Here is a 26,445-nt window from a genome sequence, read left to right as displayed (position 1 = left end):
GTTCACTCAAAAACCTGTAAACAAATGTAATAGACAGCAGCATTATTCATACTGACCAAAAAGAAAATACAATCAAAATGTCCATCAGGTGATAATGTTTTTAAAAAATGTAGTATATCGGGCTGCCTGGGTGGCTCAGTGGGTTAGGCCTCTGCCTTCAGCTTGGGTCATGATCTCAGGATCCTGGGATCGAGCCCCGCATCGGGCTCTCTGCTCAGAAGGGAGCCTGCTTCCCTTCCTCTCTCTCTGCCTGCCTTTCTGCCTACTTGTGATGTCTGTCAAATAGATAAATAAAATCTTAAAAAAAAAAATGTAGTATATCCATACATGGAATCATTCAGCCCTATAAAGGAATCAAGTACTGTTGAATGCAATGACGTAAATGAAACATACTAAATGAAAAAAGCCAGACACAAAAAGCCACATATAGTATGATTCTATTTATTTAAAGTGTCCACAATATGCAAATCCATAGATGCCATCTATAGATGTGGCTCATCTACCTTTCTGTTCCTGTTCTTGAGTTAAATGCTCTAGGAAACTTCTGAAACTTAACAGAATAATGGTATGTATGATGAATAACATAACATGCACACTGACTCCCCCAATGAAAATGGCAGTTCTCCTTTGATTTATGATTATTATCTTTTATATACCCAAAGCACAAAGTATACCCTTCCAATGCAATAAGAAGGCCTATATTTGAATCTTAAATTCATACCAAAAGCAATCTATCCTGAAATTTTCATTAAACTTGTTTTTTTAAAAGTAGCTTTTAAGCACACTTTAACCATAGCATACTTGGGGTTTTTTTTTTATTTGCTTTGATTTCCTAGCAAAATGTAAAAAATTAGAGCCTTATCTCTGAAAACCTTTAGTAAGTAAAAATATTAGCTCATCAGTTCAATGGCTAGAAAGGAGTTACTGTTATCGGCAGTGCTTTATTTAGTCCTATGCTGACCTTCAGGACAGTCAGAAGATGGCTTCTACTAACAATAAGAAATATACAATTTTATACCCTTTCAGAAACAGTAAGCTGGAAACTAAAGAATTCAAAGCATTTCCTCTTTCCTTTGATCTCTACAACCTATATATGCCATTAAATCAACCTCATTGTCAATAAAAATCAGCACACCTGGATTAAAGCAGGGTGCAAAATGGGAAGTAAAACAGCAACCCATTACATTTTTTTTTAATTTTATAATGGATAGGAATATCCAGAGGCATATCAAATGGGTAGCAGTGGGAGCAGCCGACCCCACGCGCAGGCAACAACAGTGTGCACAGTCAGAAAATTTTATTTTATTTTGTTCTGTTTTTAGTTTATTTTGTCCATTTATGTTTGGTATGGAACTATGAACACATGGTTAACTAATAACCTGAATCTTTGCTTAAGGCAGTGAACTAGTTATTCCTTTTTTTTTTAGCTCAGAGAATTTTCAAACTATAATAATACCACCTAAAATCTTGTTTTTTATTATCGCCATGAACCAGCAATTCTAAACAACATCAGTGATAACATAATTCTCTCTACCAGGGTATGCTACTACTCCCATGATTTCCGCCCACACTTGGTATGCTACTGCTCTTATCAAAATGTTATAAATTCTATGCATATATGTGTATAAATGCTCTAAGGAAATATATATATAGTAGTCTAAAACTTAGGTAGCTTTCAAATTAGTCACTGCAAAGACGATTCTATTGACTTAAAGAAAATGAGATAATATGTCAATAATTCTTTGGCAGAGCATGACTTTTAAAAGGAATTGTCAAAAACATGAATCTGTTTAGATGATCAACTTGGCAACTGCTGTGTACAAGGTAAATCTAAATACTGTGAGTATACATCATTTGACCTTTTGTTATTTCTATAATTATCCAGTCAAAAAGAAATTAATAGTAATTTAGACTTTGGTAGAGTAATTCTTGATGAAAACATTAATTAGCAAAGCATTAGTCCAGAACCTTTCCTTGGCCAACTCATTTAGGAAGTAAAATATTTCTAGGACATTCTAAATATATAAGATATTTAACTATAAATGAAAAGCTTAATCTATATTGTTTAGAATCTGATTCTCCGATTGTTTTACACATATTTAAAATATAAGTTTTTCTAGGAAAATGAGATACGGCCTTATTTGGAAAAAAGTCCTTATTTTGGAAAAAAAAAATTAGATGTGAGACATAGAAAAATACCCTAATAAACATTAAACACAATGATGACACCAACACTTACCTAAACCTTCGGATTCGAAGAGGTAAGTCTCATCAACCCCAATGTGCCTGCACCAGTAAAGGAAGTTCGCAGTATTATCTCTAGCAAAGAATGAACCTGAGGCAGCATCTTTCTTACAGGGCACTTTTCTCATTGGAAAAGTCTGAAAAAGATGAAAGACTAATTTCAAAAACTCGTATCAAGGATATTTTCATTAGATATCCATTTTAATATTACTAAATAAATGTTCAGTGTATTGAATCTGACTAAAAAGTACACATTAGGAGGAAATGTATCTTCAAAAATTACTTTAAGTATATTCCAGAAAATGACCCTTAGGAAGACAAAATTAGCAGTAGGATCAAGCATCTCTAACCTCTTTCTTCTTAAAATGACACAAGAGTCTTAATTAAAACAAAAAATGACAGTCTAATAATTCCAAAGCACGTCTCTAAATGTCTCTCCATACACAGTTCAATACAACACAAAATTACTGCCATGTTAAAGGTTAATGGAACACTCATTTTGCTTACTTCCTTATTTGCAGATTCATAAATATGGTTCTGAGTTTCTTGAGGAGACTGTCAAATAACGAAGTAGTAGCCCATTCTTAATTCAAATCTTTGAAAATTAACAGTCTAAGTTATATAGAATCCTAATTTTTTAACTATCTGGACCAAGAATAGTTAGATAATCCTGCTGAGACAGGGGTTTTAGTTCTGTTTTAAATTTTTACTTGAAAAAGCAATTTATGCCTAAGATTTTTTTGCAGTAGGCGCAATGGAGCGTAAGTCTGTCTCCCACCTCTACCACTCAGTTCCTCTCTCTTCCTAGAGATAACCACTAATACCAGTTCCTTATATACCCTTCCTGTTGTATTTTCCAGAATTAAAATGGCCTTGTGAGTTCTTCTAATTGTTAACTGAAATCTTCTCACTTACATGTTAGTGGGCATCTCTACACACAAGGGTACACATATCTGTATATACAGAATGCTACACAAACACGCTAGTCTGCAATCTAATCTGTATGTGTATATGTGCATACACACTTAACAAAAGGCTGCAGGCATCTTTTGGGGTGAAAAATAACAGATTAAAATAGTAATTTCTAATGAATAGACAAGCATCCCACTCAATTTAGGTATCATAATTAATTTTTAAGAACTTCTTTATTGATGAGCATTTATGTTGTTCTTAAATTTTTCTGCACAATCACTTTTGTGAATTTGTAGTTATTTTCTTAGAATAAATCCCTGGGAGAATTATGTTACGTATCAAAAGATATACTTTACTTTCAATGTGATATATATCACCCACTGCCCCCCAGAAAGATGATAGCAATTTATGTTTCTACTAACCCTATGTGAGTATCCAGATGCCACACTCACAGACCCCAGATCTCATAGGTGACCCACGTTCAATAAAAAGAAAGGAAACCTTATCTAGTTCAAATCATGATTTCAGGGTCAACGGAGGAACACTGCCTAAAAAAAATTATTATTCATTCAATCAAATTATAGAATTTACCACCAAGACAAAATATGGGGAATATAAAGATGGTGATGATAATGGTAATAATAATAGTAGTAAAAATAATAACTGTGTCCCAGGAACCATCACAAGCTCTTTTCTCATTTAACTCTCAAAACAAGTGAGAATATGAGTATTGTTCTCAAGGAGATATAACTACTTACTGGCTATTTACTTACACTAGGCACTAACCTAAATACCATTTATACATTACTTCATTTAATTTCACTAAATCCTTGCAAATAAATCTGACAACATAAATATTAACTCACCCATTTTGCAAGATTAGATAAATTATCTAAGGTCTTATACATAGTTGGGTAGAAGTTTGCAACTTTTCAGATATGATAAGAAATGTACAAAAACAAATTAATATGTACCAAAGTATAAAATCACTGATTGTCAGGGCACCTGGGCAGCACTGTTGGTTAAGTGTCTGTCTCTTGGTTTGAGCTCAGGTCATGATCTTGCTCGTGGTCATGAGATGGAGCCCCACGTTGGGCTCTGGGCTCAATGTTGAATCTGCTTCAGATACTCACTCTCTCCCTCTGCCCCTCCCCCTGCTTGCTCTCTCAGATGGACAGATAGATAGATAGATGATAGACAGATAGATAAAATCACCTCCTGTCAAACATGTTCTTACCCTGGGTTCTCCAGACTCGAAAGTTTTCACCATGCTTTGAAGAACATCAATCAGTTGGCATAATAGTACTCCATTATCAAGTTCTTCCAATAATCTTTCTGCCTTAACTTCAATACCTAAAAACATATTTCAAAGTCAAGGTTCTACTAGAAACAGTAAATTCAAACAATATGGTTAAAATTTAATTAAATGTAATTAGATTATAGCTGAAACACAGGACAAATATTAGATCATACTCCAAGTATTCATTCTTAGAAGTTATAGTTAAAACAGATAATGTGAAATTAAGTGAAAGACAACAGAAACAAAATATCTGTGATGGAGAAGAAAAAATAAAATGACATTTTATTTCATTTCTTAAAAACCAGAATATTTACTGCACATTACTACTGCTTGCACAAGAAAAAGATTTTCCAAAAATAACATGGCCTTTGTTGTAATTTTAAAATTAAAGATAATAGCATAACAAATGCCTAGGGAATACCAGACTTTTTGCCTCTAAAATCCCTTCTTTAGGGCGCCTGGGTGGCTCAGTGGGTTAAGCCGCTGCCTTCGGCTCAGGTCATGATCTCAGGGTCCTGGGATCGAGTCCCACATCGGGCTCTCTGCTCAGCAAGAAGCCTGCTTCCCTCTCTCTCTCTCTGCCTGCCTCTCCGTCTACTTGTGATCTCTCTCTGCCTGCCTCTCCGTCTACTTGTGATCTCTCTCTGTCAAATAAATAAATAAAATCTTTATTTTATAAAAATAAAATAATAAAATAAATAAATAATAAAATAATAAAATAATAAAATCCCTTCTTTAGAACAATTATTATTACATAATAAGCTTTTAAAAAACTATCCAAATCATCAAACTGATATGAGATAATTAGTTGTATAGTGTTTTTAATTATCCTGGGAAGGCCACAGATGAAATTCTGTATTTAAAAGAGAGCGTGTGGGGTGCCTGGGTGGCTCCGCGAGTTAAGCCTCTGTCTTCGGCTCAGGTCATGATCTCAGGGTTCTGGGATCGAGCACTGCATTGGGCTCTCTGCTCAGCAGGTAGCCTGCTTCCTCTTCTCTCTCTGCCTGCCTCTCTGCCTACTTCTGATCTCTCTCTCTGTGTCATACATATAAATAAAAATCTAAATTTAAAAAAAGTGTTTTTCTGGGAGATAGTTCAGAGCACTCCTAGTCTAACGGATAAAGAAATATGAAGCCAGATATTCTCCAAGCTGACACTTCCTCCTAGGTTTCACATGCCTTTGCCCCTCAATCCCTCAGAAGTAGCAATCATTTTAATTACAATATATATTCCCCTCAGAATCTCATGCTTATATGAGATGGGGGAGCACATCAGTAATAGAGATCCCAAATCAGACCTATAAATTAAAAAAAAAAAAAGGTTTTAACATTAGCAGTGAAAATGTTGATTATTCAAAGATTACTATATACCTTTTCTATTAAGCCTCAACCTTTCTTACTATCCAAGCCCTAAGGCTCAGGGTGAACTAAAATATCTCCCCAACAGGAATGTAAGCTTGCAAGAACAAGCATATCAAATATTCCATTCACTAGAGTATCCTCAGCCTCTAGAACAATCACTCCTTAACAAAGAGTAAGATTCTCAATAAATATTTAGTAAATAAAAAACTACAATTTTGAGTATCTTTTCAAGCCTTACCTAATAAACCAGAGAGCCAGATTGACAGATCTTCTTGCATGGGCAACAGGGTGGCTTCATGCCTCACAGCTATCCACTCATCATACTGACAAACGTCAGCCAAACCTGGCCCATGTCTGGGGGTCAGAGGACTCCGTGGACTTAGAGGCAGGTCTTCTCCAAACCATACCTGAAGAAAACACCAACCAAATGGATGCAACCTTTTTAAAAGTCAGTGCAACCCACACTTATATTTAAATGATGAATTAGAGACCATACATCATATGCACATGTATAAAACTGTGGCAGTTCACAGAAAGGTTATAAACTAGAAGCAAATTATGAATCCAGAAACTCGAGACATTTTCAATATTCAACACTGTGGTAAATATAAATGAATCCTTAATCAATGAATGGATTCTACTATCGAACTACAGGATAAAAGTCAACAAATAATATTTTTCCTTCACTTGTTAGCTAAGTTTAATAAATTACTTGAACCACAGCTTCAGCCTCTCAGCTATAGAATCAGTCAATGGTACCTGCCTTACAAGATACATCTTTGTAGCATCTAGCATTGGGGTGAACAACATTTGTTATACAACGGATAAATGAATGAATAAATGCATAAGTGGCATTTTATAACTTCTGGTCATAATAACAGTGTTATCTTAAAAAAATTCTAAATAATCTGGTACGTCACCTGATTTTGCAAGGCCCACAATCTAAGAATGGTTTTTACATGTTGTTATCTACGTACCTATGTAATAGCCTCAATTTTGCCTACTTACTCACAAAGCCAAGAATATTTACTACCTGGCCAATCCCTGGTTAAGAATAGAAATTGACCTAAACATAATACCAAACCAACACTTGCAAAATTTTGAAATACAATTAGAAGTGCTTTAGTGTAAGATTATTTAGAGAAAAGACTTCAGTTTATCAATTCAGGAAGGGGTATTTGAGCCCAAGTGAAGTGATGAGGGATCCTCACTGGAGGGAAGCTTGAAATGGAGGACCAGAACTTGAGTGAGATGAGAGTGTATCTACACATGGGGACAGCCTTGTGCACAGTATCAAACCCTGAGTAGGATGAGGAGGGCGTCCCCAGGAAGATGGGGGAACATCCCAGTGCAGGGTGTCAGAGCCCGAGTGAGCTGAGAAAGATATTAACTCAGGGAGTGGGTGGTAGCAACAATAGGAGATTGTTATATTCACAGGGATTTATCAAATGGAAGCCAAGTTTCTCACAAGCCATAAGAGGTCAACTCTCAGAATAAGAGAAAACTAGAATGAATCCTGTGGTGACTGGAATATCTTTTACCAGAAAGCAAAGAAGGCTCAAAGAATGATAGGTCAGCAAGAAGGGACTTCTTCTACTGGCTAAATCAAGAGCAACTTGAGTATTACACATTGAATAAAATAGAAAACTATCAGTTCATATAGATATAAATATATGAATAAACTGGGATTTTGATGAGGAATGAGATTTTTATATGGTTTCAAAGTATTTCCTCACAAAATACTTTCACAAAGAGAAGAAAGAGTAATTTTACAGTAGAGAAACCTAACAGTCGGCAACTTAAGCAAGTGACAAAGGTAAACACAATCAATAATGGGACAAATAGAAATCACATTCTACCTGAAAGGATGCAGTGAGAAAACACAGTATCCCTCTCTGATATTCCTGCCAAATATGCATAACCTGAATCTAATCATGAGAATACAACAGGCAAATCCAAACTGAGAGACATCCCACAAAATAAATGGTCTCTAATATTCAAAAGTGTCAAAGGTCATTAAAGAAAGCAAAGATACTGTTCTAGACAGATTAAGGGACATGACATTAGGTGGCAATACTGTACCAACGTTAATATCCTGGTTCCAATTATTTCGTTGCTGTTGTGTAGGATGATGTCCTTATTTGTGAGAAATACACACTAAAGTATTGAGAGATAATGGGGCATTAGACTGGCAACTTATTCTCAAATGGTTTAGTAAACAACTATCTCTGTTCTACACTTAACAGCCACTTTGTAGGTTTGTGATTACTTTAAAATAAAGGTTTTTTAATTTTAAAAAAGGAGGTACGAGCATAGTTAATACCAAGTGCATCTATTCCCTTCTTGATGTTTAAATGTAGATCATTTTCCCTCTAAAATATATTAAACTTATTGAAGCATATTTAAGGCAAGTCTTTCTACACGAAATAAAAATCCATAACACCATTGTTAATCCAGACAAACTTTGGAGGAATAAAAAAAAAAAAAAAGAGTTGTTTCCAAGTTCCTATGATGAGAAGCAAATAAAAAAACATGAATACATACCACAAGAGGGAAGCAGAAGTAGCGAAACTCAATAAAAATATCAAAAGATTAAAAATAAATAAATAACTCATTTGAGGGCCATTATTTTAGGAACTAAGAGTAGAGATCAGGGAATGAAACCCTAAATATATAAAGATATAAAAAGTTTTAGGAAAAAGATAAGATGTCTTTTTTTATTTATTTCTCTGAATTCTCTTAAAATTATTTCAAAGGGAGTATAGCAAAGATTTACTATTTAAAACTTCCTTTCATAAGCATGTCTTATTTCTGTTAGCACATGGTATTCAGTTAAATATTTGTTAAATAATTGAGGGCATTAGCAAATGACTCTGCACCATCAAAATCAAGATGTATCTTACAGTTGAAGATATTTTATAGCAAATAGAATGTTATTTGTCTTTTAACAATTTGGCTGAGCTGAAAAAAGGCAGAGCAGTTGCAAATGTTTGTCAAGGAAGGATGTGATACAGTTAGAAGGGTGGTTTTGGAAAAAATTGTTTGTGAAAATGAAGAGGCTAACATTAATAGAAGCCACTCTAATTTCTTGCCACATTAGGGATAAGAGTACTTGGATTCTCCTATTCTTGCCAAAAAAAGACTGTAATAACCTGGGCTAGTCAATATCATATTCATGTTGTTAAAATTTAGATGTTAATAGCAAAAACTGTATGTATAAATGTTGTCCTCAAACATGTGAAAGCTGTCATATTGCAAAGATTGTTAATCCACAGGCAATCTATAGATGAACTTGAGTACGTACAAAAACTTAACTTACAATTAGGCAAACTTTTATGCCTATACACAAATGGGCCTTTTCTCAGTTCATAGCCTTTTGTCAGATTCTCAAAGGGGACTATGTATGACCCAAAAGAGATCAGGAACAATTGTTCATTGATTTTTTTAGACCGTATGTTTATTTACTAATCAGAATGAATGATATTTTAAAAAGTGAGCAAGGAAGATCTTAACATTAAATTAACAAGAAATCAGCTGATAAGCTATCTACTGAATGTCTCCTCTCTATGAGGCACTTATGAATAACTACACAACAGTCTAATACAATTAGCAGAGAAAGAGGTGAAAATCCTACAAAGTTTTCACACTCATCAGAGAGAGAAGCAAAAACATCCATGACCAGATGTCAAGCATACTCTTAGAAAAGAATTAATAAAGATGAATCTATAGACTCTAGATCAGAGAAGGTTTCATGGAACTATAAAACAAAACTATAAAGAAAAATCACCAAGCTAAGAAAATATTAATGGCATTAGAGTAGAATGAGAAAAACATGGTCAATGCAGCCATTATAAAAAGCACCCAATAAAGAATCAAGAAAATATAATTAACATGAAACTGATGACGTTTCTGAGACTTAGATAAAAAGAGAACAAATCAAAATAATTGAATAAAAAATAGTTTTGAGTAATAAAAGAGTTTTGAGCATACTCAATGGGGATTTGAGAGGACCCAAAGAGCAAGCATAAGACCTTTTGGGAGACTGCCATGGACTCCCAAGTCCCAAAAGGGAAAGAGTATAATAGAACTCTTTATTAATACAGCTGCATAGCACACATAGGAGGGAATATAAGCAGGATCATATTCAGAATTGTTGTTAATATTTGATAAATAAATCATCTTTAATCTTCACCACTGTCATCTTGAAAGCATTCTTTCAAAAGAAAAAGAAAGGAAGGAAGGAAGAGTTTCATGTATAATGTATAATTATACATTAATTAATGTATAATGTCCAGTTTTATGTGTGGAGAGTTTGGTTATACCAATGATACAATCAAACTGCTGAAGTGTCTACTATGCAACATACATTCTAGTAGGCACTTTGCTCATGTTCTCTCATCGATTCCATTGATTTCCTGAACATCGACCTCACCTTGGAGCTGAGGATGCAGAGGTAAAATAAACTTTCGGAATCTTACAGAGTTGGCAGAACCAGAACCAGAAATGATTGATTCTGAAGTTCTCACTTCACAAAGCAAATTTTATTATCAGATGCTTGCATCTTTATAGGCAGAATTTCAGTGTGACTTTTATCTTTAAATTAAGATTCAAGCATATTCTAATTATATTTAAAAAAATTTTTAAAGAATATAAGAGTAATATAGCAAATACCAATTCTGGAAATCATTCAAATATAAGATTATTCTGGTTTGTCTAATTATCTCCATCTTGCTTCCCCTCACCCAAAACAAATAAACAAGCAAAAAAAACTTTAAATTTTAAGTTTTAATGTCTGGTCATTTATAGGCATTACAGGGCACAGGCATAATTATCTAAAATAATTTATAATTGTCTTCATTGAGAACTCTTTTAATTACAAATACATACTAAATTGTAAGGAGAGGAAAATTATAAAATGTTCCAATTCTCTTCCCAGGGTAGTAGGATGGACACACCAATTCTAAGGAATTTTTGACTTTTTAAAAATTTTATAAACATATAATGTATTATTTGCTTCAGGGGTACAGGTCTGTGAATCATCAGTCTTACACAATTCACAGCACTCACCATAGCACATACTCTCCCCAATGTCCATAACCCAGCCACCCTATACCTACCCCCACACTCCCCAGCAACCCTCAGTTTGTTTCCTGAGATTAAGGAATTTTTGACTCTTACAAGTAATTTGTATAAGTGAAAGCTTAAAATCTTTTCAGAACTAGAAAGTTAAAATACAGTCATTTCTGTTATTAAAATTTCATGCTTAAAAGAACTAGTACAGTAAAAACATTGTGGGATAATTTTAGTATTCTAATTATTATAATTTTATATAACCTCACATAATTATTATCTCATAATTTAAATACATATTTTCGCAAGAAAAACACTTACTTGAGTTGCAGGTTGCATGGTCATCTATATTGAAATGAAATTGCTTTTCTGAAAAGAGAACAAAACATTAATATGCAAATAATGGTAGCTTTCCTACTCCACAACACCCAAATTTTAAGGAATCTGCTTTAGTCTCCTATTTGACTGAAAACTTAAAACTTTTTCTTCTATTTAGAACAGTGTGACTGTAGAAGAAATCAATAATCACTCCTAGCTTCTCACTTATGAAAGTACTCCTCATTTAAAAGAGGAAGACCTGAAACAGTTTCTGGGCTAATATCAAGGTAATTCTGGAAGCATCTGGCTAGAAAAATAAAACTGACAATAAAACTTAACACATATAAAAGTCTCCCCCAAATTTCCCCTGTAAACATAAACACCAACAGCACAACAACTGATACGGAAGTCAAGTATCCCTCATCTGATTTTTATAAAGAAATCATATAAATTCATCTGGACTTTGCAGAAATTCACAAGCTTAGCCATTAGCCTCTTCTGCCAGACAACAAGGTAGTAAAGACAAATATCAACTTTAACTATAAAACAATACTCAATGCCTTCCCATAATAACCTTTCATAAGCTGTTTTCTACATAAAATACTAAAGACAAAAAAAAGAAACCGCAATTTTAACTCCAAAGTACTATTTTCAAAATCTATTGAAAAAAAAATACAATTTTAATTAATTAGGTTAGTACAATTATTTAATGTAATTTTAGAGGGAAAAAAGGTGAAGAGCTTAAAAACACTCAGAATAAAAGAGACTATATAAAAACTAGGATTTTTTTATTGCTTATGGCAGCATAACATACTAGTCTATTTTTTAGTCTATTTTTTATTATAAACTACCATTAAAACATTATAAAAAAATTAAAGTGGTCTATAATGCTGTCAATTTCCAAGAAAAAGTTACTTTCTCCTCTAAGTTTTGCCAAACATACCTCATGCACAGTATCAACTACACATACAACTTTCCTTTCAGGAACATTTCTTCTGGTACCAAAGTTGAACTTGAGCTAAATCTAACTGAAAAGTCTAATATTAAATCACGTTTTCTTTGCGGGAAGGCAAAGGACAGCAGAATGTCCTTTTTGATGTCATTTTTCCTTCTCTCTACCATAGCAAAAGGCCAAAGTACAATTGAGCATTACTAATGAGCTTGTTATGCTTCCCACGAGCTAATTCAGTGGGGAATACATTTTCCTTTGGCATAAATAATTCTTTGTCCTCAACAAAGATCCACAGTAAGAAGCTTCTGAGACTATTTTTTAAAAATGCAGCAAAGAAGCTGCTCCCATTAAAATAAGGAGTCCCACATAATCAGACAAGAGCTTTGACAGTTGGAACTGCCAACCCAAAACAAAAGAAGGCCTAAATTATAAGGCGTGTGCAAATCAAGAACAGTGACACATTCACAAAGAAGCTATCGCAAAAATGTTTCGTAGTTGCACTTTTTATGGAAAATCCAACAAAATTGGTTTTACAAAAGAAATGAAGAATTTGTGCAAAACCTTCAGTCACTTGAGCTTTAGCAGAAGAGTCTTTTTTATACATATTTTTCAAAGCATTCTACTTGTGTAATACAAAGAACTCCTCTTAGGATGACAAAAATATAACCATCTATATTACCTTTAAAAAGAAATTTTCTAATAAATTGTACTCAAATAGGCAATAATGTAACTTCATATATGAAAAACTATCGCATATATAAATACATGCTTTTATTGGAAAACTTCTATAAACTGATGAGATTGTATCAGTGAATCAATTAATTAATGAGTACTCATCATGTTCCAGATCCTGAGAGCCAGTTATTGATACTTTCTAGTCATTTACTATTCTTTTTCTAAACCATTTTTGTGTCCTCAGGTATTTCATCCCAAGAGTAGCATCTATTCTACAGTTACCCCTATCCCAAGTCTGCACCACAATCACAATTCTTACTTCCCACTCTTTTTGTTACTACCTATTTTCCTCTTTTCTATCTTTCCCTAAAAGTCTCAGTCTCTATTTTTCTCACATAAACCAAATATGATGAATCAGCAACACTTCATTTTTGGAGCTGCATTTTAATCAGCAAATTATTGCCTTTATTTTATTTTGCTTTTGTCTTTCTCTCTTTTGGGAGGAACCTATTTCAATTCTTTGACAACTTGAGGAAGTCTTTTCCCTTAGCTTTGGGCAAGAAGATCTCTGATTTGACCAAACTATACTGTAACCCTGCTGGGAATCATTCACAAGACCAGGATTAGAGATCTTAAAGGAAGAGAACTAAACTTTTACAGTCTGAGGAAATCAGAAACGCAAAAGGCACTCACTCATCCACCTGAAACCTGAACAGAATTTGGACCTAACCCACTCATCTTAGAAACAGTTTCAGTCATGAGGTCCTCAAGATCATTTATGGTTAGCCTCTTCATACCAATTTAACTTAAAATCATGATGGCAGAAAGTGCCAACCTGTTGAACAGATCCTTCTTCCCACAACTGTAGGCTTTGAAACTGAGTACATTTTTATCCCCCACCCACATTATAAGATATGACGGGAGAGCCTAAGGTGGAATAGTACATTCCTGGTACACATGGGGGAGGGGAGGGTTTGGGAAAAAATGACAAAAAAGCAAAGAAACAAGGTAAGTTTTTTCAGGAAAAAAATGACATTAACTGGGGCGCCTGGGTGGCTCAGTGGGTTAAAGCCTCTGCCTTCGGCTCAGGTCGTGATCTCAGGGTCCTGGGATCGAGCCCCACGTCGGGCTCTCTGCTCGGTGGGGAGCCTGCTTCCTCCTCTCTCTCTCTCTCTCTCTGCCTGCCTCTCTGCCTACTTGTGATCTCTCTCTCTCTGTCAAGTAAATAAATAAAATCTTTTAAAAAAAAATGACATTAACTGCCATCATACCACATTTAGCACTCAGACACCAGATTATTGCCAAAATACATAAACTTCAGAGATACGATAAATGCCAAAATTGGGATAGTGGGATAATGCTTACTATTGAGGAGTGGGAGAAAGATGAGACCGGGAAGAAATGCCCAGAAGCCTTTCAACTGCACTAGTAAGATTTTATTTCAAGATAAATGGTGAGAACACAGGTGTTATTATACTAGTCTGTATGCCTTTCTGTATGTCAAAAACCATTTCATCATTTTTTAATGCTTCATTTAGAAAAATAACTGTAGAAGATATCTGGATTTTTTTCGGGGTGGGGGGTGAGTTTCTTAGCTTTAAAGTTTGGGTTAAATATTTCCTAATTGCCTAATAGGGAAAATAGAAATGCTATAGTCATACCAAAGATATTTCATTTTTTAAAATATGTACTAAAATAACACATCATAAAAGCACCAGCTCTGGTAGTAGAAAGTAGCAGACACAGCTGGTTTGAATTCCAGGTCCAGCACATTAGCTATATGACCTTGGGGTGCTTAACTTTTCTGATTCTCAGTGTTCTCATCTGTATAATGGGATACCACCACCTCCTCCACCTGGTTATTATAACAATTAAATGAGATGACACACATGAAGTACCTGACACATAACTACCACTTAACAAATGAGTTGATATGATTAATATTTTGACAAGACATGATTGTAGTTCATTTAATATAACTTATCAAATTAAAAAGAGATAAGGCCAGTAATACCTAGAAATCATTAAACATAATATGGGAAGCTTCTTTTACTAATAAATAAATATAGTTATAAGTGAAAGCAAAAGCTTTAAAATAGCCATGTCATCATGGGGAGGATACTCAGATATGAATTTGTGACTCACAGTTCTCTTTGCTAGAATACAAGTCTTCAGGAACTTATCTAACATCAGCCCTTTGCTCCATTCAGTCTGTCTCTTCGCTGTCCTCCCTCAGTTTTGTTCACTTCTGTGGCTACATCACTATTCAGTCTGTATGCTTTTCCATGGGGTGAACACTCATTCATTGATTCAACAAGCATTTACTCTTCCTCTTTAATGAACTAGGACCACAACCAAGAGACACAGTAATGAACGTAACAGACATGTGACTGCTTTTATGGAACTAATACACCAGTCGGGAAATTTTTAAAAAGCAACCACACAAATGAATACGCAGAGTTAAATCTTGATCATTTTACTTTGAAGGAAAGAATGGGGAAGGAAACAGCAGGGCCTACCTTAGACTTAGATCGAATGCTTAAAAATGGTTTAGCTGAAGGGAAAACATGAATTTGAAGAATGGTAGGAGTTAGGGAATGAGAGGAAGAGTTCTAAGTACAGAGAATTATTTTTGCGAAGACTCTGAGGAGAGAACGTGGCATATTCCTAGAACCGAAAGAAGCAGGCATGGCTGCAGCAAGGGCAATCTGTGGCCTGGGAGGGGACTGAAAAGTTGGGCAGCAGCCCCATCCCACTAGGCCTCCTGAAGAAATTAGATTTTATTCTAGGTGCAGTGAGAAGCCATGGGAGAGCTTTAACCAAGGGAGAGACAATCTAATTCCGAGTTTCAAAAGAGCTCTTTGAGGGGGAGAGTGGAAGACGGCAGTGAAATAGTGATGGGTTTAACAGAGAAACAGGGAAAGAAACAGAAAGGGGAGTGGCTAGAGATGTGGGGAAAAGAACCAGGGGAAACAATGAAAGAAGGAGACATGGAGAGGGTAGAAACAGTGAGACCATATAGGAAATGGGAGCACACAGGTAAAGAGATGGAGAGGAGCCTGGCAAGGAAGAGTTAGGAAATCTGCAGGACTACAGTAGTTCGGTGACAAACAGTAAGTGAACTAGAACAGCAACATTATCTCCACTCTAGAGAAGTGGATGGAGTTGATATCCACTTTAGTCAGAACCAAGACCTGATAATGGTTAGAGACAAGGGGTGGAAGGGAGGGATGGAAGGGCAGAGTGAAATGTCAAAAGTGACTCCCAGGTTTCTGGCTTAAGCAATTGAGCAAATACATAGTGGGAGCATTTATTGAGGTGAGGATGATAAGAGTGTGAACAAATCGAGACAGGGAACACAATACAGACAGGTCAAAAGCACTGTGTTTTGATCATGTTTAATTTGAGAAGACTTTAAAGACATTCTAGTGGAAGTGTTTGTCTGGCAGATGGTAATAACAATCTAGAGCTGAGAAGAAAGTTTAAAAGAAGGTAGAAATTGTCAGAAATTACTTGGGAGGTAAAGCTATTAAGAAGAATGAGATAATTCTTCTTCTGTCTTGAGAAAGAAATGGAGAAAGCAGTAATAAGGGCCTAAGAACAAGAGAAAAAACTGAGAAAATCCAATATTAGTCCTGAGAAGAAGTTAGCATAGGAGATAGAGAAAGAATAGTTGAAAAGATTCTTCATCATCTTAACTAACCCAGGCTTATAATTTGTTTGATTAACCTCCTCCCAGTAGCCCTTCCTGACTGGACTGAATTACTTCTGATTCTATCTTTAGCTCTTGAATTCACATAGCAGTTCCCCAATATCTTGCCTTTACAGTGCTTCATACCATTTTGTGTTGTTTCTGTGTATTGCTTTGCCAACTATATTGTAAGTTCCTGGACTGCTGCTAGAAGCAGTATTGAAAGAGTATTCAAGCCTAAAGTTTAGGAAACACTTTTGGTAAATCTCTAGGGAAAACTGGGTTGTCTCTCTTCTCCACAGTGTTTCTGCTGTGGAACAAAATGTGACAGCAGCTTGGAACCAGCTAAATCATAGACAAGTATCTACTGGGAGATCTTTTTCTTTTTTTAATTTTTTGTATTCTTTATTATTTTCACGTGACATGAACTGATAAATTATTTTGCCTCTCAGCCAGCATGTCCAAGGTGGAATATGTACAATGGTTACTAGTCAAAGTACCAGCAGGTCAAGTGAGATGCCTGATAACCAAAGGAATCACTAAGAAAAAAAAAAAAAAAGAATGGTGTATAGGCAGAGGGTCCAAGTGAAAAGCATAGAATAGCTGTGCCAAGGGGCATGGATTCTGGAAGCAATGAGCTACTCAGGAACTTCTGTGCCTCAGTGAACAAGTACAATTTTATCCCATCTTTAATGAACTCCATTTGTGGTAGACAGAATAATGGTTCCCCAAAATGTTTACATCCTAATCCCCAGAACCTGTGAATACACTACTTTGTGGGCAAAATGGGCATTGCAGATTGAGTAAATTAAAAACTTTGGGATGAGTGATTATCTTGGTAGGTCAAACGAAATCACAAGAGTCCATGTAAGAGGAATGCCATGGCCAAAATTCCTGATGAACATAGATACAAAAATGCTCAACAAAATATTAGCAAACTGAATTCAACAATACATTAAAGGGATCATATACCATGATCAAGTGGGATTTATTCAGTAATGCAAGGATGGTTCAAACCCACAAAGCATTCAACATGATATACCATGTTAACAAAATAAAAAACAAATGATCAGCTCAATAGATATAGAAATAAGGTTTAACAAAATTCAACACCAATTTATGAGACAGATTCTCAACAGAGTTGTTACAGAGGGAACATAATTTAACATAATAAAGGCCATATATGACAACCCCACAGCTAACATCATGTGGTCAAAAGCTGAATATCTTTCCTCTAAGATCAAGAACAAGAAATGGATGCCGACTCTCACCACTTTTATGCAACATAGTATTTGGCAGTCATGGTCAAACAATTAGACAAGAAAAAGAAAAGTATCCAAATTGGAAAGGAAGAAGTAAAACTGTCATTATTTACACATTACATGATATTATATATAAAACATCCTAAAGACTACCAAAAATCTTAGAACTAACAAATGAATTCAGTAAAGCCACAGGATTTAAAAATCAATACATAGAAATCTGTTGCTTCTATACATTAATAACAAATTATCAGAAAAAGAAATTAAGAAAATAATCCCATTTAGAGTTACATCAAAAAGAATAAAATACCCAGGAATAAATTTAACCAAGAAGGTAAAAGACCTGTACAAACTGAAAATTGTAAGACATTGATGAAAGAAATTGAAAAAGATGCAAATATATGAAAAGATATTCCATGCTCTTCAACTGGAAGAATCAATTAAAATATCCATATTACCCAAAGCAATCTACATATTCAGTGCAATCTCTCTCAAGATTCCAATGGCATTTTTCACAGAAACAGAGCAGAACAATCCTAAAATTTATATGCTTGCTCATTCTCTGTCTCTCTCTCTCTCAAAAAATAAATAAAGAAAATCTTTTAAAAACACACGGCATGGTACTGGCATGAAAACAAATACTTAAATCAATGGAAAAAATTAGAGAATCCAGAAATAAACCCACACATTTATAATCAACATATAACAAAGGAGCCTAAAATATGTTATAGCAAATGGACAGTCTCTTCAATAAATGCATTGGGAAAACTGGACAACCACATGCAAAAGAATGAAACTGGACCATCATCTTATACCACACACAAAAATTAACTCAAAATGGATTAAAGACTTGAATTTGAATGTGAGACCTGAAACCATAAAACTCTTAGAAGAAAACATAGGTGATAAGCTCCTTGACATCAGTCTTAGAGATGATCTTTTGGATCAAACTCCCAAGGCAAAGGCAACAAAAGCCAAAATAAATAAGTGGGACTACACAAACTAAAAAGCTGATGCACAATAAAGTAAACCATCAACAAATGAAAAGTCAACCAACAGAATGGGAGAAAATATTTACATATCTTTTATGTGATAAGGAGTTAATATCCAACTCAACTCAGTAGCAAAACAATCTGACTAAAAAATGGACAGAGAACTGAGGGTTGCTGGGGCCTGTGGGGTGGGAAGGATAAGGTGGCTGGGTTATGGACATTGGGGAGGATATGTGCTATGGTGAGTGCTGTGAATTGTGTAAGACTGATGATTCACAGATCTGTACCCTTGAAGCAAATAATACATTATATGTTAATTTAAAAAATGGACAGAGGACCTGAATAGATATTTGTCCATAGTAGACACACAGATGGCCACAGACACATGGAAAGACGCTCAAGATCATTAATCATCAAGGAATGCAAATCAAAACTACAATGAGGTATCACCTTACACCTGTCAGAATGACTTACCAAAAGCCAAGAAATAACAAGTGTTGGTGAGGATGTAGAGAAAAGGGAAACCTCCTGCACTATTAGTGGAATGCAAATTTATGCAGCCACTATGAAAAACAGTATGAAGTTTCCTCAAAAAATGAAAAACAGAACTACTATGTGATCCAACAATTCCACTTCTGAGTATTTATTCAAAGAAAATGAAAACACTGATTTGAAAAGCTATATGCATCCCCAAGTTCACTACAGCATTGTTTACAATAGCCAAGATACAGAAACAACCAAAGCGTCCACTGACAGATAAATGGATAAAGAGGTGGTGTATGAATACAATGGAATATTACTCAGCCATAAAATCTTGCCATTTGTGACAATATAGAAGGACTTAAGGGCATTACGCTAAGTGAAATAAGTCAGATAGGGAAAGACAAATACCATATGATCTCACTTATATGTGGGATCTAAACAAATAAACCAACCAAGCTGATAGATAAAGAGAACAGATTGGTGGTTGGCAGAGGTAGGAATTAGGGGGTGGGCAAAATGGGTGAAGGGGTTCAAAGGGTACAAACCTACAGTTTATAAATCATGGGGTGTGATGTATAGTATGGTGACTATAGTTTATAATACTATATTACACATTTGAAAGCTGCTAAGAGAGTAGATCTTAAAGGTCCCCATCACAAGAAAAAAAAATTATAACTATGTATGAGGATGGATGCTAGCTAGATTTTTCATGGTGATCATTTTACAATATATATAAATATCAAGCATGTATGTTGTACATCTGAAACTAATATGTGGCATGCCAACTGTATCTCAATAAAAATACATTTTTTAAAAAGAGAGATGAAGAAAAGTCAAAGAAGCAGAGAAACAGATTTGAGTAGCATCACTGTCAGCTTTAAAGATGGAAGGAGGAGACAAGGAACACAGGTGCCCTCTCAGAGCTGGAAAGGGGAAAGAAATGGGACTTCCTCTGGATCCTCCAGAAAGAAGGAAGCCCTAATAACATCTTTTTTTTAGCTCATTTCAGATTCGTGACCTCCCAAACCATAAGATAACAAATTTGTGTTGTTTGCAACCACTACAGTTGTGGTAATTTGTTCCAGGAGTAATAGGAAAGTAATAGTGGAGAAAGGAAGCTGTGCCCAGAGGGTCAAGATTTTTGGCCCCAAGAAAGCAATAAGCACCCAGAACATGACTGGAAGATATAGTGATCCAACATATTGAAGCAATGAGAAAAATGGCACCAGTCTGTATAGTATGCTAAAAGATAAATAAAACCAAACAAACAAACAAAATGCAAATTTATAGGTAAAACCCATTGTGCTATGTGCTCTCTAGCATCATCTCATCATCATCATCATCATCATCACTATCATCAAATGGGCCTGCCTTTGTATAACTGAGATTACTTATTCATTTCCTCATTTACATATTTACAAAGGCTTCCTATGTTTACTATTTCAGGGAATAGCACCAACAGTCACCAAGTTAAATAGATCATCCATGATTCCTTCCTCTCCCACACTTTCACTGTGTCCTTGCATTCCTCAGTTAAAACAGTGACCACATCTTTGTTGCTTCTACCTCTAAATTTCCTCTTCAATATCTATGGCCACCCCTCTAGTTCAAGTCATCATCATCCCTCTCTCTAGGTTTACTGAAACAGGTTCCAAATAGTCACCCTCTCACAGCTTTGCAAGCCTCCAACCTGTTCTTCATGTGCTGCAGCCAGATTGATCCTTCAGAAACCCTCATCTGAGGACACCTTTCTCCTTCCCTACTTAAAATCCTTAATGACCCTCCAATGCCTTCAGGATAAAGCCCCAACTCCTCAACAAAGCTAACAAAGCCTGATAAATCCCCTCTAGCATCTTCTCTAGACCATCACACTCCAGCCATATTTAACTTCTTTTAGACCCTTCAAGTATGCTCTCTCATCTCTGGGACTTTGCCCGATGATCTATCTACATGCAATAATCTTCCTCCTCCTTTCTTCCAGACTCATTCCTACCTATTTCAGATTCAATTCCTCTATTTAAAAAAATTTTTTAAAAAACACCTCCCAAACTTCCTCCCTAATTTAGGTTACACAGCAATATATGCTTTTATTTTACTCTATACTTTCTAAAATAAGACCCTTATAGGGGGAACATTCTCTACTTCTACTACTGTGTAGAAATTAGTGCTAAATTAGTACCAGAATTACTCCTAAATACAGTAAATGTTGCATTTATCACTAAATGGCATATGAAACAATAATGAAGTAAATCTGTGATATACTCATTAAAGAAAAATGCAGCTTCCAAAGCAGATAAGATTTTTCAAGAGAAAGAAATAAGATTCTTACAGCTTCATAAAAACATCACATGTTATTTGCAAAATTATAAAGACTATTCATTTGTTGGGAGTCTTTGCTTTTCTATTTGAAAATTTCCTTTGCAGTATTTCACAGAGATTTAACCTAAATAACTTAATTTTATGTTCAAAAGAACTATTCATTTATCAAAAAAATTTTAAAGAACTTAAAACATTTTGCCTTTATATATGATAAACTAAAAGACTACAGAAAACATACCCATACACAAACACTAATATAAAGAAATGTAAAAACAACATAAAGTATCTATTAACAAGAAACTGCTCAAATAAGTCGTCATACATTCATACAGTGGATTTATTCAGCCACTTGAAAAATAATAGCTATATCTACTGATATGAAAAGATGTTATGTGACCAAAAGCAACCTGCAGAACAGCATGTACAATTATGTTATTGGGATCACAATGTTTTCTAAATTGGGGGAGGGAAGGTATAAAAAAGAAAAACTTCTGAACACAAACAAGTTTTTCAACAGCCAATTTTATTTTTAGGATCCAAAATTGTAACACGTCACCCATCAGGAGAAAAAAAAAGTCATTATGTTTGAAACTACATAAAGTGACTCTTCACCATAGTTAACTGTATACTGTTACAGAAAAGTATATGTTATGTGATAGTGGGCAGAAATTTCCATCAGTCAACACTTCAGCAATATCTACCATATGACTAATGGTATTGGTACTATAAATTCCTAAGATGCTTTCAACATCAAAGACGAAATTAATGTTTAGTGCATATGCTACATTTTATTACATTCTAGTTCTTTAGAAATTAGTAATTTATTGATAAAATAAATGGCAACTTTCTGTTAAAACAACCTACTATGTAACAATATAATAACATCTGTATTTTTAGAAGGAGAAACACTAAAGAAATACAAATGCAATGACTGCCTTATCGTGTAAACATGCCTTCCGAGGCATTTCTTTATGGCAGTTAAATTTTGATTAAAAATTGTGAAACTGGAAGTGAGATAAACTTACTGACAGACTCAAGTTTCCTATTCTCTCAAATTCTATGTACATGACATGGTTCTTTAGGTATGTAAAGGTATATCTGATATCAAAGTATAGAAAGCAATAGGTAATAAGGAAATAAAACACATAAACACAGACATACACGGACATGTTACTAAAAGTAAACTATAACAATACATATTAACCTTAATCCTTACTTCCCTCCTCAACAGTCGGCTTGAGAAAAATTATTGAAATAACTGAACTTTCTTAACTCCAAACTTGAGATTTACAGGAGGGTGAGGAGGGGATAATAGAAGAGTACTGCATAGTAAAAATATAGTGAATACACCAAAGCTAAATGGGAAAATACAAATTAGGAAACATTACTTCTGAACTGGTCAATTCTCCAAATACCATTAGACTCATTTAGTTTTTAGTAATAGCATTTATGTTGCTGACATTCTTCTCTTATCACACACTTTGATCTACCATCACAAATTATTTCTTACTATTTTTTTTTTATTATGAAGTATTCAAAAATAAAACTATACATGGCAGAAATGAACCTGGGCTATACAAACAACTCTGTGCAGAGAAGTTATGTAACACCAGGAATATAAATGAAGGGCAGTGTGACACATACAAAAAACGGGGTGGACTGAATTCTGAGTGGACTCAGTAGGTTATTTACTTTCTCTGAGCTTAGGTTTCCTCACCTATAACGTGCAGATTATACCAACTACATTACAGGATTACTAAGAGGTGTAACATTAATATAAGTAAAGAACCTAAAACACATACCTGCACCATCTAGGTATAATGTGTTTGGATAATAGCAACAATTACTATTTTTAGTGCTTACAGGTATTAAATTATTCAATGAATAAGAACTCATCACTGTCTTTAGCACTACCTTTATCTGCTGTGCCTCTCAGTCCTTTGGGTGTAGCTTGAAATTTTTAATCCAAATTAAACAGTAAGAAATAATAATAGCTATTATCTCAGGCACTGTACTAAACCATTTACGTGGATTATTTATTTCATTTAATCCTCATGACAATCCTCCTATCAATAAAGTAGGAGCTATTGTTAACTTTTTTTTTTTATAGATTAGGAAATTTAGGCTTAGAAAGATTAAAAAATATGCCTAAGGTCATACCCATGGTAAACCTGATTTCAGAACCTGCATGCTTAGCAACTTTGCTATGTTAAAAAGAAATATTACTTTTAAATCAATAATGTCAAAATAGCAGCTACTATCCAAAGCTGTTAATGAATTTTTGAAACAGATGAATCAGACAACTTGTATCAGAATATATGCTAGGAGATTCTCATCAGTTTCCACTTTTTCATTCAAATCCAACCCAATCTCCTCCCAAAGAAAATCTGAGGTGGCTAGAATTCCAATTCCTAATAATTTAAATCCCAAGAAATGTGATCACATAGCAGCTCACCAACTGCTTATCTTCTGATAAAGTAGTTGTCAGAGCTCTTCAAGCGAGCAAAACAAAACCCAAAGTGTGACTTGGACTGCGCCTGCAAAAAACCATCTCTTCACTTAAGGTAAGGACTGGATCAGCAACTCCGCCATGCATACCACACCACTCTTAAATCCGTAAAATTCAACTTGAAAAGATTAGTTGGGAACCAGGAGTAACTGCGTCAGGAACCACACCTTCCAAGAGCTTCCCCAGATTTCCAGGGCAATCTACAAGCCTTCCCTTCCTTTTACCCCACAAGGCAGCCCTCCAAACTAAGGGATGCAGCTGGGAAAGCAAAGCCCTGCCCGGACTGGAGAGAACAAATAGGGAAGAGGCTGTAAACTTTGCCAGAGGAGAAAATGACTGTCTGTGTCGTTCTCTTTCCAAGGTCTGTGACTATATTAATTCTTCCAAAGGGTGGTGTTGAGGAATCAAGTGACCCTATATGCGCTGGGCGCCTGCGGATAAGGGTGCCCCCGGAGACCTTCAACTAGCTTCAGGTTCTGATCTCCCTCTCGTTTTCTAAAGCAGACCAACAACGGTTTGACACCTCTTCCCCAACCTACTACGTCCGCACCTGCTGCCCACCACCCCCCCCGCCCTCCCCTGCACACCTGTTGCCCCTCGCGCCGCACGGAGGTGGGCAAGACAGGACAGGCAAAACGTCACCTTGACAGCCCCAGGGACCAATCAGAGGACGCGGCTTCCGCGGCGGGCCGAACGCAGAGCGTCTTGGATTTCGCGGAGAGATCCAACCAACCCAGCGCTTCGACTCGGCGGAGCGCCGGGAATCCTCGAGCCCGCAGACTGAGGCGCAACAGCCCCAATAAGGCGAGGAGAGGCTCGCGAGGAAAAGAGAAAGCAAACAGGGAAGTACTCACCCGCCCAGGCGCGGGATGGTCACTTCTCCCTGCGGGGTGACATCTCAGGTTCAATCTGTGCGAAGCCGGCACGCCCCTGACCAACCGCCGCCGCCTCCGGGTCTCAGGTCTCGCCGCGGTTCGCCGCCTGTTTCGAAAGGACCAATCAGAAGGCGGAGGGAGGGCGTGGCTGGAGGCCCCGCCCCAGGCCGCAGGGAGCACGCGACTCGCGCGCGCGCCTCAGTCAGCCGGGGCGCCCCGCCTTCCACCCGTTGGAGTCTTCCAAGTCTGGTGGACAGCCCTGCTTTTCATGGAAAAGGGAAGTGGCTTGGTCATGGAGCAGGTCCCCCCATCTGGCACCCCGGCGACATCAACAGCCCCGAAATTTATCCCGATGGGCAGAAGAGGTGAATCAACCTCGCTTGTAAACATCCTGGAGAGTTGCCGGGTAGAGTACAAGGGTGTTGCCGAGTCATACCCAGATCTATTAAGAGCCCCTCCCAACTGTAAGCCGCTGGAGATCCCGCTGTAGTGCGGGCGCCACGGTTTCCGGAGACAAACTGTCACCCATAGGCATAGGAGTCCTAATCAGAAACCTTCCCGAGAGAGGTCCCTCTTCCTGTGAGGTTCGGTGTTGAAAGATGGAGAACTCCCGGCCACAACTGGAAGCAAACAGGATGTTGGCTCTTACTTCAGGAAACCCAAGAAACGAGGAAGGGGGTTAAAAAAAAAACCTCATCACAATGAGGGATGCTTACTAGCTCGGAAGGTTGAAATCGAGCAGAGACTGGACTTCAGTGTAGCAATTAAAAGGTCTGTATAACAGCAACTGTAATGTGACTTGTTAATGGGGGGGGCGTCAGAGTCAAAGCCTGGAGGCCCAGGCCCTTCCCTCCTAGTTCGATTTGGTCAGATCATGTCACTTCTCTGGCCCTCAGTTTCTCATCTGTAAAATGAGGGCTTTGGTGTGGAATGATGTTCTCTCTCTCTAGAATTTATTCTTTCATTCACTCATCAAAATCAATGAGAATGGGGAGCCTGAGTGGCTCAGTCCTTAAGCGTCTGCCTTTGACTCAGGTCATGATCCCAAGGTCCTGGGATCAAGCCACATGCCAGGGTCCCTGTTCAGTGAGGAGACTCCTTCTCCCTCTTCCTCTGCCTGTTGTTCCCCCTACTTGTGTTTGTTCTATCAAATAAATAAAATCTTAAAAAAAATAATGAGATTCTGCTGCTGCATTGCTGAGGAAACTAAAATGAAGAAGACAATGCCGCCCTTCAAAGTGCTCAGTGCCTTGGTAAAGGTTTAATGGAGGTCTGCAAAGGAGGGACCACCTAACAGTCTTGGAAGGTGATAGTCAGAGGTTTGAAAGGTGCTGAGTTTTGAAGGATGGTTAGGAATCTGACAAGAGCAAGGATAATTGGGAATAAGGAGCGCTTTCCAGGCAAAGAGAACACATGGTTCCAGAGATGTGAGAGCAACTGGAATGTGCTGGGAATAGTAGTTCTTGAAAGATTAAAGACTGG

The 26,445-nt window shown here is 36.3% G+C and overlaps 1 protein-coding gene across 1 annotated transcript in view; it reads right to left on the bottom strand.

Annotated features, from left to right (window-relative positions):
• GAS2L3 (growth arrest specific 2 like 3) overlaps positions 1–25,535 on the bottom strand; it is a 39,144-nt gene extending 13,609 nt beyond the window's left edge. The window contains exons 1-6 of the mRNA XM_047742627.1: positions 25,400–25,535; positions 24,943–25,069; positions 11,209–11,256; positions 6,056–6,224; positions 4,394–4,509; positions 2,240–2,381 (exon numbers count right to left, since the gene is read on the bottom strand). Of these exons, the coding sequence (XP_047598583.1) occupies positions 2,240–2,381; positions 4,394–4,509; positions 6,056–6,224; positions 11,209–11,232 (451 nt within the window). The 5' untranslated portion in view covers positions 11,233–11,256; positions 24,943–25,069; positions 25,400–25,535. The remainder of the gene's footprint in view (positions 1–2,239; positions 2,382–4,393; positions 4,510–6,055; positions 6,225–11,208; positions 11,257–24,942; positions 25,070–25,399) is intronic.
• Positions 25,536–26,445: the final 910 nt, after the last annotated feature.

The sequence above is a fragment of the Lutra lutra genome, chromosome 8 (assembly GCF_902655055.1).
Source record: "Lutra lutra chromosome 8, mLutLut1.2, whole genome shotgun sequence".
Lineage (NCBI taxonomy): Eukaryota > Metazoa > Chordata > Mammalia > Carnivora > Mustelidae > Lutra > Lutra lutra.
This window is presented reverse-complemented; position numbering and strand designations above follow the sequence as displayed.